General features: G+C 39.3%; 1 protein-coding gene across 1 annotated transcript in view; it reads left to right on the plus strand.

Annotated features, from left to right (window-relative positions):
• Positions 1–11,009, plus strand: part of PDE11A (phosphodiesterase 11A) — a gene marked incomplete at both ends in the record, with an annotated part of 109,370 nt that extends 98,361 nt beyond the window's left edge. The window contains one exon of the mRNA XM_083865812.1: positions 10,848–11,009. Coding sequence (XP_083721938.1) covers positions 10,848–11,009 — 162 coding nt within the window. The remainder of the gene's footprint in view (positions 1–10,847) is intronic.
• Positions 11,010–13,376: the final 2,367 nt, after the last annotated feature.

Raw genomic sequence — 13,376 nt, forward strand, 5'->3', positions numbered from 1 at the left:
CCCAGCAACCACTGAATGCTGGCAACTCCCATTAAAGTCTATGTGAGATCAGCAGAGCTGCCTGAAATTGTCTTTGCTCAAAGTAACTCCCCAGAGAAGACTACTCCTGGCAGCTGAGGACATCAGAAGTATGCAGTACCAAAGGACTTTCACAGCCTAAACTTCCAGGAGTGGTCTGATAACATCCCAGTGCCTCCCACAGCACCAGAGCAAACTGTATCCTCACTGCAGTCCAAGCTTATGGACTGGGCTACACCAGAGTGCCCACAAGGAATGGTTCATACTTAAAACAATATATAAATTTTGCAGCACATTTTAGTTATGGCTTTTCTAGACTTATCTTTTTTCCTCAGTTCTGAAACATTCTTTGTGGAGGTTTGGCTCTATCTGCTCTGCTTTCTGCATTCTCTGAAGGTGGCTCAAGACAACTCACTTGGAGGCACAGTAGTTCTCCCAAATAAAGGGGAATAAAGTCTCCTTTGTTGGGGAACGTGTATCACATCCTTCTGCTTACCTGGCTAGGACTGTCCCTGAGTTTGGCCCTTTTAGTGAGAAGGTGACTAGCAAATCAACAAGATCTACGCAACTTGCATTAGCAGTCCTGTTTGACTGCCCCTTGGAATGCCCATCCCACGCAGAAGAAAGAAGGTTGGTGATACACAAAATGTACTAGACCATGAGCTACTGTTAAGACTGAAGGTAGATATAGCTATATATATTTTAAAAATTAATATCTGGAATTATGCACAGTTTTCTCATATCCGAGTGTCTAAATCCAAAACCTCTGTGCTTGCTCTGTAAACCTGACTGCTCCTGGCAGAAGATAAGCCACAGCTCTGCTCCCTTGCTCTCTCCCCTGTCTGCTGCTCAATGTAGGAATCAAGTCACTTCCAATTTCATATCTTAGTAATCAAATCCATTTCCTTCACACTGCGGATCAAAGGTCTGTGAAGATAAAAGGATACCAATTTTTTGTTCATTGCATTTTATTACACTTAGGACATTATAATTTTATTATTTACTTTTTTTGTTACTGTAGTGATCCCAGATCAGAGTATTTTTATGTAACAGTGGAGCTTTTGCCTTGAGTAGCAGAAAAGCAATCCATTTACACTGAATCTCAGATTTTAGGGGCTTTAGTTACACTTTACTGCATCACATTTGCTCTTCATTCAAAACTGACAGTAAGAAAAGCATTTATCAGTAGAGATGAGAAACAAGCTTATTAGAATAATAATTTCTAAATAAAAATGCACTTCTTTGAAACTGTAGAGTTTTCAAACCTTCTAATGTAGCTTCAGTATAACATAATCAATCCCTTGTTTTGTTAGAATATCCTATAAAGAGGAAGTACATGTAACTAAAGCAGAAAATTTGAAGCATCCCACTGAAAATTAAACACTGAGGCTTTGCTGACAGCTGTGTTCACACAGAGAAAGTATTCTATACCTATTTATAAATGTTTGTGTAACAGGAAACAGAATTTTGATCATTAAGACAAATTACCTCTCTGACCCTCCAGTAAAGAGATGCTATTTCAACACTAAGAGATTTCTCTTCTGGACTCTGTCATTTGCGTCTTACCTAAGACAGGATCAGTCACAGATTTTCCCCAACTCAGATTAGATTTCTCTGTGGGGAGCACATAGAGTGGGAGAGTGAAGATCTTACTCTTTTAAATCTTTATATTTCTCACAAACAACATCAAAGCTTCAGCGATTCCCATCAAACAAAAGATGCTAACAGAAACCCAGCTCTGTTCAGTGCATTGTTAGGCAGAGACAGTAACACTGTGAATAGCAGGGCCAAAGGCCGTGCACTCTGCTTCTGGGCAGATAAATACATAGTCAGGTAGTCAGTGACAATGACAGCAGCTATTTAAATTTAAGGGAGATGTCTTTGTGGAAGATAAAGAAGCTCATGGCTTTTACAACTTATGCGTGCCTGAGATTGCCCTGCTCACCTCTACCTTGGTGCTCCTTGAACTGCTCTATTTTAGTGCTCTTTTTAGAGCTATTCAGGATTTTCTTGGGTATTGAGAACTTCAAGCATATAATAGTATCTACAGAATGGAATTTGCATTACTCCATCCAGGATTCTAGGGGGAACCTGGGAAGAGTAGAAACATTCGGCCTAGCAAGTATTTTAAATGTGTTTTGAATGGAATGTGGAGGGACAGATTCCTTCTTTATCACACTGTTTGAAGTATTCAGAAAGAAATGTAATTCCTCTGTCTGCAACTCCAAGAGCTCTGATATGCCTACCTTCCTACAGAAGATAATGTCTAGCCTTGTAATTAAATTTATTTGTTGCCTATATATAATGTAGCTGCAAAAGCATCTATTCTGCTTGTAAACTTAGATTAAATGCACAGGGTGTCATAAATGGTAGAGCCTCTACAAAGCATAGAAAAAATACACAGAAATCTTTAACAGTCATGGCTTTCTGTGTTTTAACTTCTCTGTTTCAAGAGTTGACTTTGATACTTGAATTGGAAGTACATATGCACACTGTGATTTGTTTTTCCAAACGTATATACTCTACTTGAAATTATTAGACAGGAGATTAACATCTCCTTTGCAGAGAACATTAAAAAGGTGTTCTTCAATAATCATGCTTACACTGCTATATCGTGTTGCAGCCCTTTCTCAGTTACCACTTCTATTCCTTTCCCTCTGTCCTTCAATTGCAATTTTGCATGATGAAATACTGTATAAGAAATCCAAGGTTTGCACAACTCCTCTGAGAAGCCCTGCCTGTCCAGAATGGACTGCATGGCATGGCTTAGTCCTTACCCAGGAAAGAGTCACTGGATGCAGCCAAAATAATGACTTCTTCCTTCAGATGTTTCTGTTCTGTATACACAATTAAGACCAAAAAACTTCTAAAATTATTTAACCAAGAAGACTTTATCTGTATGAACATTTTGGAAGTCCATCAAACATTTTGGTTTTCCATCATTCACCCATACCTGGGATTGTTGATACAAAAGTCAGGGCACTGCTCTTATATTTTAAGTTAGCAACTAGTCAGGGAGCAGGGAACTCACTAGATGCTCACCATGCCCATATACAGACAGTCCATGAAACATGTTCATAAGTTGTTAAGTGATTTAACGAAAAAAGATAATAATCAGGACTAAGCTGTTTGGAAAAATCTGTTCAATGGAAGCAATTTGATCAGCTCTGTGTGATTCTCATTGAAGCCAGCTTTTCCTTTGTAGCATGTCAAAGGAAGAGGAGGATAACTTTCAATATATCCTAAAGAATACCATAAAGATGCACCCTTTTGGCAGGGTTCACTTCTGACATTTGCTTTGGACACAGAGAGTGAGAGATAAAGCATTTATGCTTCCTGAGAGCACCTAGCTGACAAGGATTAGTAAGGCACATCAGCCCAGGATGCAGTTTGTGATACCAGGGACTGAGGCAGATCAAACAGATGTTGGCAGATCAAATTAGTCTCCCTCTCTATTGAAATCCAGTGGGTAATATGAACCAAGGAAGAGCAGGTGCAACATATTCTGCTGTGTTGGTAAGAAATTTGCTTCAGAGGAAACTTAATCAGGCCAAATGCCAATGCTGGGGGGAAGTTGGTAGCTAAGGATTATGTTAGGAATAAGGGTTTGGCCCAAAGAAAAGAGATTTTTGGCACATTAGAAGGATCTCTCTGTAGCCTTGAAGTAGGAACTTAAGTAGGTTCAGCACTTTTCTTGCTTTGTTTCTTGTCTACTAATGATGAATGTAAATGAGGCCACCCAGAATGAATTCTCTGGAACTTTCAGAAAACTCAGCTACTATCCCTGTATTAAAACTTCCAGTAACAGAATAAGCATTACCAAATTATTTTTCTTACCTATTGCTCTTAATCTGAGAAGCTCTTGCCTGCTATTTTGTTACTAACAGAAAAGGTTAAGAAGAGCTATAAGAAAAACCAGGAAAAGAAGGAAGGATTTTATTTGCAATTTCCATCTAAGTCCATCACTATTTGAACAGTATAATATGGAAAAGCATAGTTTTTGTGGTTTCAGAGCAAAACCTTTGAAAATTAGAATATTATTTTTGCTATGATTTTCATAACTTGCTGAGATTATTAATGCAACACTGTATTGCAATCGACAATTTTAAGAATTTACAAGTTTCTCCAAAATGTTTAGAAGAGGCAGCAGAAAGTAGTACTCTTTTTTTCCTTCAGACAAGAGCACTTCAACTTACTTCTGAGTCATCTTATGTCAAAACAGTCACAGCTGAAAGGGCAGTTCATCAACACAGGTATTTGGGAGAAGACAGGAAAACTAACACTCCCCATTGACTTCAGTGAAGATAAGTTTCACTAAAGGCTCTCACCCCAATCTGTGAGAAAAACTGAAACATTCATAATATTATAATTCCTGTTGCTGTTTTACTTAGAATTATCTGCCCAATGTTTTGTGAAGGACACAGCAGTCATGTGTGGAAACGTATATAAAGATCTGAGGAAGCTGACAGAAAAGTTGGCCAATAAAGTAGAACAGACAGCCAACAGAGGGAACTCAAATTGTACAGCAAATCTGAAAGGAGATGAATGGATAATTTAACAGCCATTCAGTTTTCAAGAAAGACAAAGCACAAACTACATTGCATCCGAAAAGGACCAGAAATTATGATGGATGAAACACTTCAAGTAAGTGTTTAACACAACAGAATCACAGTTGCCTGCAGAATTCCCAGCTGAGGGTAAATTCAAAGAACTAAATCGGCATATGAGACTGATATGATTTGAAGAATTTTTCAAAATACATTTAATAGCAAAGCAGAAGACATTGATCAGCTGCTTGCTTAAAATGTTGAAAGGAAAGGAGTTAGAAACATTCTGTCTCTTACATGCTCTAGATGTAGAATCAAAACCATAAACAGCAGAGCTAAATAAGAAGTTGTTTATGAAATAATAACTCTTCTAAGCATACCCTTGGTTTCATGAAATTGTAATGAACAATAGATGAATCCTTTGCAACTGTAGCAATACATCAGTAGAGCTACTTCAGTTAGTCCCATTCCTTCAGAATCACTCTCCCTTTGGCAGCATAAACTGCGGGATATTGGTCAGAACACATTTTGCTACCAGGAGCTCTGTACATACTTTCCTCCCTGAAGCACCCAGCACATTTTACCAAGGGTTAATCTTCCTTTATAATCATCCCTCTGTAGTTTACTTCCAAAGGAGTACAGTATTATTCTTGCCAGTGTACCATCACCAGAAAGAAGCTTAACATTAATTCACAGTGGAAGAGCAGAACACTTGTTCATGGATTAGATCCCTTTCCAGTCACAACTGGCTTCCATCCACTAACAATGTTTAGAGAGAAGCTAAAAGAAACTCCTGTTTTCTATAAGGAAAATTAGTAATATATTCATTTCATCTAGTAACATTTTTAGGCATCAGAAAAAAAATTCCTGGCAGAAATAAAAAGATAATCCACTCATGAATTATGTACCTGATGACCTGGACCCTTCCTCATTAAGCCCTAAAAGGAATAAAGTCCCCTTCAACAACAAGGAGATTGCAATAAATATTTTTTCATGAACTCACCCCCTCTCACAAATGTACTTTTTGCGGAACATAATGATTAAATACAGTCCTGAATCAGTAGGGCAAATAATTAATTCATATACACACAGTCAAGGGTTCATAGAAGTTAATCCCTACATCTTCTCCGCATCACTTTATCTTCTGTATTCTACTATGGAAGGCAGAATTCTAGCAATTTTGGGGAGTTTAGTATATGGGCATATATATAGAAATACTTTTGGGTTTTTAAAACAACTTCCATCAAGTATTTGTGTTATGAAGATAAAATCTGTGGATGACTGCAGCCCAGGTTCCCTTTTATCTAATCTGAAGTTCAAGGACTTTCAGATAGATGGCTCACCTTTGGCCTATGTATTCTCATGTGAAAGCCACTTCAGCAAAACTCAGGAGTCCAATTCAGCTTTGCTGTAACTGGTCATGACTCTCTTGACTTCAACAATGCTTCATATGCTTACACCAAGTCTGAATTTATCCCCATGGCTTCTCGGTCACTGGTCCTCCCTTCCAACTAAGAAACTGCCTACATAATAAAAGTGATTCATTAGAAACCACTGGGTTCCAAAGTAGAGTGAACACCGAGACCTATAACTTTTTTATATGTGCTCAGTCATAAAAATGAATTTATATGGTCTTATTCCATAAACTCACTTTACAAATATTAGCCCCGCAACCATACTTTCATGAGCTGTAATCTTGTCAAAGCTCGTAAGTTAAGCAAGGTCAGAATTGGTCAATATTTGGACAAGAATCTGTGGCAGGGAGGGGGCAAAAAGAAAAGTATATACTCTGGAAGTTCTGCAGTGTTTGTAAGTTTGGAGATGCTGTGCTCCTCTTTAAAGAGATTTGGTACTAAGACTACAACAAAATTTTGTATTTGCTTTAGCAATAGTTTAGCTTTTGACCACATTTGTGCTGCATCTTGGCAGTTTTGCTAATATCCTTCCCCAGAGATGAAGGTGATGTAGCAGATGAAGTCTTCTTCCCCCCACACCCCACTTCAACCCAGGAAGTTGGTACCCAGAGGTACAAACAAATGCCTCTACTGCTCCCCATCGCCCTCTTCCTGAAGGGGTTTGTTTCTACATTCTATATGCTTTACCTACCAAAATGTACATCTCTATATACAAGGAAAGAAAAAAAACCCAAACCACTCTGCCCTCCTTACCTCCCCCCATAAATAACTTCCTCTTAGTATCTTGTGCTCTTCCCCATTTTGAGTTCTTCCTTCAGGCAGCCCTGTCTCTCTCCCAGGTGCACACAATGTAGTGCTGAAGTGCCTTTAACCTTTTCTTGTTCTAGAAGAGCTTATATGTAAGCAGAGCTATACCTTGGGAAAGAATGCTGTGGGCAGAGTAGTACACAGTCCCAAAAGATATCTAAATAATTGAAGGTGTTAAGAAAAAGACACTGCTATACAGTAACTTTCTGACAAACAGCTTAGTCACACATCTGAGGAAGTACATGGATGCAGAAGGGAACTGCAAACCTCTCTGGCTTTTCCTAATGCTGCAGCGGGCAGTGCCTCCCCCAGGCTTTATCACTCTGCCACTAAGAACAGCTTTTACAGTAAAGGGGATAGAACAGGAAAGGTCACCAATCCTGTACCCACTGCTGTGTAACAAGGCAGCTGCACTGCAGTGGAAGGACTGCAAGTGGGCAGTGAGGTCCCAGGCCTCGGGAGACAAGAACTCTCCCAGGCAGGGTTCCCAGCTGCCTGCCAGCTCCCAGCTGCACCAAGCAGGGATGAGGAACTGGGTGTTCTGCAGCTACTGAGTTTATGTGGAGGTATCCCATGTCAGACAGCTGGTGAAGACCAAGCCTTTTCCTAGGAAGGCAGGTAATAAATAAGGCATTAAGAACCTAGACACCAAATTAGACAGATTACTAGCAAAGCTGTAAGAGGCATGCATCAAAAATAGTGGCATGGAGGAGCAGTACATCAAGGGGTTCTCATGCAGTAAAATGGAAAGCAAAACTGCAGCCAGGAGGTGGAAAACCCTGACAAGGCTACAGCCAAATAAACTTAAAGAGCTTTGGGAATAAATTGGAGGTTTAATCCGGATCAGGAACAGGTGCAGTGGATGTAATTCAGTAAATGGTTCAGACCCTGCCAGAAGGGAAAGAAATGTGTTGCTTTTGAGATAATTTCCCAGAAGCTTCATAAAAGCAAATTGATTACTGGAGTTTAATAATTAAAACAGGGCCAGATATATAGTAATCAAATGAGTTTTTAATTACATCTCAAGAAGAAATAAAATCCAATTTGTGCACTTTGTATCAGGGAAGCCCTACTGAAATGCTTTGGTTGCTGGAAAAAATAAAATAAAAGCTAATTTCCATAGGAATTATAGTAGTCAGTTTAATTAAAAGACTAGATCAGAATGAAAAAGTCCCAAAGTGAAAGGATACTAAATACAGAAGCAGTGGTTCAAACATCAAATCAATGTCTGAATAAAGACATTTTATAGACCAAGTGCAAAATGTGCACTGTCAAGTATCACTAAGCTAAATTAATGTGTAACAAAATAAAGTTTCTTAAAATTACACTATATATTTTGTATGTATTCCATTGAATTAACTGCTGGTGCTACGGTAAAAATTAATATCAAAGACATGGTTTATTCTTTCTTAAATACTCCTTATAATCTATTTCATCAAAGTTAATGTTAGTAGTTAACCATTCTTGTTATTTACCTGGTAGCCTCTGTTGCACCTGGGTTATTAGACTCTAATGTCTGCTTAGATCCATATTTTGAAGAAATATATTTGTGTTTACTTAGAGATTTAAAATATGTTTACAGCTCATAAGATAACAGTGATTACCACAGAACTGTGGGGTGCTTCCTGAATTTATTCCCAGCCTACTTGGGCTGCTGGTCCCTGCTGTAGTGGATGCAAAGCTAATTGCTGTAAGCACCTCGAGCACTCGCAGTCATCCTGGCGCAGTACGTGACAGGGCTGTCTCCTGCCATGAGCCATGGCAGACACCAAGGCCTGGAGGGACAGGCACAGCAGGACGTCATGCCCAGACCTCTGCAATTGCTCCCTGGCACCAGGCTGGAAAACATCACGGTCTTGTGGTCAGTCTTGGCAAAAAAGCAAGGTTACAGAAAGGACAGAGACATAGTCAAGAGCTGCACAGCCACACAGAGACAGAATCTGCAGTCCCAGTGGGCTCCATCTTCTCTGTGCTGCCTGTAGCTGCTGTAGGTTCCTGGGTATAGTGTGTGTGTATATATATATATATATATACATGTATGTATATGTATCATATATAGTGTGTATGTGTGTGTATATATACGTATTACAGGAACAGCCTGTACTGCATTTTGTACTTACAGATCCTGGGGCTGACAGGATGTGAGTTCAGAACACCTTTGTGCTTAGAGAGGTTTGAAGCATACTAATTTTTAAACAGTGATTTAAACTTTTATATATGTATATATATAAGTTTTTTAAAAATCCAAGGTGTGTATTGGAAAAATGCACAAAAACTTTTTGAAGATGGCCTTGCACAGAAAGGATCTGATACGTTGCTGTCAAGGGCTGAGCATCTCACTGCTATCTCTAGACACTGAGCTGGCAGTGGCAATGCAGGTGCTAATGGTAATGGCAGTGAGCTTTTCAGATGCTTTCAGCTGTTTATAATACATTACTGCCCCTCTGCTTTAGACTCTGCCAAATCAGGTTTAAGGAATACACAACAGTCTGAAATAACAATATAAAAATGCAGAATTGTGAGGCATGCAGATGGGAATGTTTGAAATCATCCATTCTGTAAATGAATGACCATCAGCAGCAAGCAATGCTCTATGGGGCAAGAGATTGCAATGAACCCTGCCTCTTACCCCAGGCCCAAGATTGCAAAGCTATCTGCCCAGTCTGGGCCATATTCTTAGACAATAATTTCAAGTGGATTTGATTCAAGTTCCAGCTCATTCCTCATGATGTGATTTTTCATAAGTGCTGAGCATTCATATTTCCTACCGAAGTCAACTGAAATTGCAAGTTTTCAGCACATCTTAAAATCAGGCCATTAACCCTTAATTATCATATAATAGCTCAATTAAAAATCTACGAAGACTTGCTTCAAGCCAAGCTCCCATGGTTTGCAAGCTAGCTATAAAAAAAAAAAAATCCTGTTTTTTTAGTGGTGTCTGGGCTCTGGGGACCATTTAAAGCAGTTGCTGTTAACCCTGCTATTTAAAGCAAAAACTGATCAACTGCAAAGGTACTTGCTTCCCCTTTTCTTTAATTTTCTTATAATTTTCTGGACTTTTAGAAGAACAACTTTTGCTGTCTTCTTTGTCCGTTTTGGTTTTTAATCTGGCACCAATCCTTTCTTTCCAACAAAAGCATAGTTTCCATGCTATAGGAGAAAGCACGCTGCCCAGCTCTCAGCAAAAGCCACTGCTTGGTAATCAGAAAAGCTGCAAAAGAGCACTCCTCTGTCCTGAAAGGACACATTACATGACCACTTGGGAGGCAACTGGTTAACCCTTTCCTGACATCCACTGCTGCTGTTAATTTTTGTCTCCCTCTAATACAGATACAAAAGCAAGTGAAGCACTTGTGATCTTTGCACATAAGCAGGTGGTATTAAAGGGGAAGGTAAAATAAACCTGTAGCAAAGCTATGAGGGAATTCCATAATATATTTGGGCATATATTCAAAGCCAAATGAAACCAGATTAAAGATTCTTACTGGCCTCTGTAAACTTCGGATGGGGTATGTAGAGAAGAGGTGATTTCAGTGCAACCTCAAAGAAAACTCATTTCTATTTCTTTAATGTGAGCACACACTAATTGTTTTTTTCTGCCAGCTTGGGAAAGCACAGTACTGATGTGGTTTAGCCACCTATAGGAAAAAAGAATCTAGCACTAGGGAGCTTTGTCCAGCTTGTCATCCAGCTAGTGGACCTTCCTGCTCATAGATGCCATAGCTGGTAGTCTCCACCACTTGGGGATCCCTCAGAAGGACAATCTTTAAGGATTGAAAGAAAGCTAAAGTAGTTGAGCAGCATCTCTGCCATCTTATGTGCCTTTTTTCACATTTCTGGTGGCTTAAAGTCTTATGTGAATCCAGTCAGATAGATAAAGAGAACTCAATAGGAACAATAAATTTACCTCCACAGGTATTTACAGCTGGGAGTGAGGAGAGTAAGGGGCATAGTGCAGATTAAACTCTGTTTTTCCCCTGTTATACCATGGACCATCCTTAAAAGGAGTGGATGTACTGTCAGTATTTTTTCTCTCATCCTCTTTTTAATCTTCTTCCAGTGTCTAGTGAAGCTAAATGTGAAACTGAAGCCTATGCTGGACTCCGTGGCAGTAAATAGAGGTAAATGGGAGGAGCTGCACCAAAAAAGACTTCCTTCTCAGGCGGCATCCTTGTCCTCCTTTTCCTCTAGCTTCACCATGTCTCTCAAAGACATAAATTAAGCCTGCAAATATCAGTGTCCCTTTACAATAAGAGCTGTCTGAAAGGTTTTCATAAGCTTATACCCACCATTTTTTTAAAGAACTGCTTTCCCAGACATGCTTAATTGATGGGATATGATCTTATGGCAGCGTAGTTTGCTTTTCCTGGAAGGCTTAGTGGGACTGAACAGAAGGCTGCAGTGGGATTGCGCTGGGATCTGGAGCGACACGGAACGCTGAACAGAAGAGGCGTTCATTCAGCTCCACTACATTTCAACTGCTGCTGTAAAAATCTCTAAAGCTGACAACAGACTGAAATATAAGAACTCACAGCTTAATAAAATTAATAATACAGAGCAAGACTGGGATGCAAGCTGGCCAATTCATATGCAAGGAGCTGCAGAAAACAGAATAGTGTGTAATTACATTGTTGTTTTGCATCTCTTCAGTACATGTTATGAATCAATTATGCCTGCTTTTGTGATGCTCCTCTCTTACTTTCCCTCCTCTTTTATGCCTGAATGTTCTGAAAAGCCTGCTTTGTATTCTGAAGAAGTATTTTTTTACAACAAAGCTTCTTAGTGATTGATCAGGGCCTTTAGAATTGCCTACCTTTGCTACATTTAAAAACAAACTTTATTATCTTTAAAAACACCAAGCTGTCCCTTCTTCCCTGAGAAATTCATAATAACAGTGCAGCAAATTTTTCAGCAAGAGGAAGTTTGCATAAAGGCAAAATATTGCATGGTAATTTTAGAGTGTTTTTTTTTTCCTTTTAAAAAATGCTCTTGTAACACATTCATTTTTTAAAAAATTACAGTGTCACCTAAGGAAAAGATTAATGGGGTTTTTTTTTAATAGAAATACAAATAAAAAAGGAAATCTGTTGCTTTGTGCTTCAGGTTTATATTACATTGAAAAGCAAACCATGGATAAGCCTTTCTAGAATAATTTCCAGTTGAAATTAGTATTTTGAAATGATGGAGAGGTAGAAAATCATCACACTGGACTGACTATCCCTTACCCTCTCGCAGTTCTTTCAGTACAATTTCAAATGCTATTACTACAGGTAGCACAGCACTAATCAAGGCTCACAAGCATCTGTGGTAAAGGTGTCCCTGAAAATCTAATCAAATATGATGGGTCACAAAACCAAATATGTCTCTGTGTGATGATCCTAGTATTATCTGAAAGTAGGTGTCCTTCCATTAGTGCCAAGACCACTAATGCAGCAAATCTGTAATCTGTGATTTGAGGGTGCTTTTTCTCTGCTACATGACCAGACAGGAGTCATGTTGCAGTGCTTGCGAGTGCTCATTCATAGGGAAAAAAAAAAAAATAAAGCCTTTGTACTCCATGAAAAATGAGATTCTAAATATAGGGTTGTCTGGCAGCAGAAATTAATGCTGAATTCAGCTTAGTTTGTTTACACCTGTGCCAAACTCCATTTACTTCAGTGGAATTACCTTGAACTGGCACCAGCTTAATGGAAATCAGAACCCAGCCCAGCTCATGAGATGCTAAAACAGCTTTTCTTCTATCTAAGGAAACTGAGTTGTTAGAGCCTCAGAAAAGCTAACTACATCTGTCTGACAATCAAACAGGAACAACAAATCTGCTGATCCCTTCTTTAAAAGAAACACAACAAAACAAAAATGCTCTGTGCTTCTAATGGTTTGTAAGACAATAGCTGGAAATTCAGTAGCATTGCGAGCCAATCTGTTAGTGCACAACTGAACCACATCCCTCTCTAGCAGAAGGAATCAGAGAAGGAAATGCAAACTGCACAGCAGTGAGTACATGCACCAAATGGAAATGTTTCTGCTGTTCTTTGACCACTTCTTTCTTCTCTGAATAAAGACCAATGCAGCTTGGTAAGCAACAAGCCATACAACATGTAGTTTATAGGAAAAATAGATCCTAGGAACCGACAGTACTGCTGGCAGGTACACACGGCTTTCCTGAATTTTGATATTGCATATTGCTAAGTATAACATAATTTATAACGCATACCCTACAGCCTCCCCGAAGGTTGAGTCTCCCCTCATTTCCTCTCCTTTTTATTGGCTTCAATGCACTGTTGCCCATGGCAACACCCACTGGCAGGGATGGGGATTCGGCAGCACCACAGCCTGACACACAGCTGAAGCCCTAACAATGTCAACCATCAATCAAATGACTGTTTGTAATTGCCTCCATCTATTTCTCCTGTCTTTCGGTATCTTTGCCATTGTGGGTCAAAATTCAGAAACTGCTGACTAATGTTATGGTTCTGTTCCTCCATGACAAGGAAGAAAATGAGAGCACACGGCTTGATCTTATCAAATTGTTCTCAGGCAAAATGAAGCAACCCTACTGAACCTGGGGGGCCCAGCAGTGCATCTCAGA

This window comes from Zosterops lateralis, assembly GCF_965231275.1.
Source record: "Zosterops lateralis genome assembly, chromosome: 7".
NCBI classification, from domain to species: Eukaryota; Metazoa; Chordata; class Aves; order Passeriformes; family Zosteropidae; genus Zosterops; species Zosterops lateralis.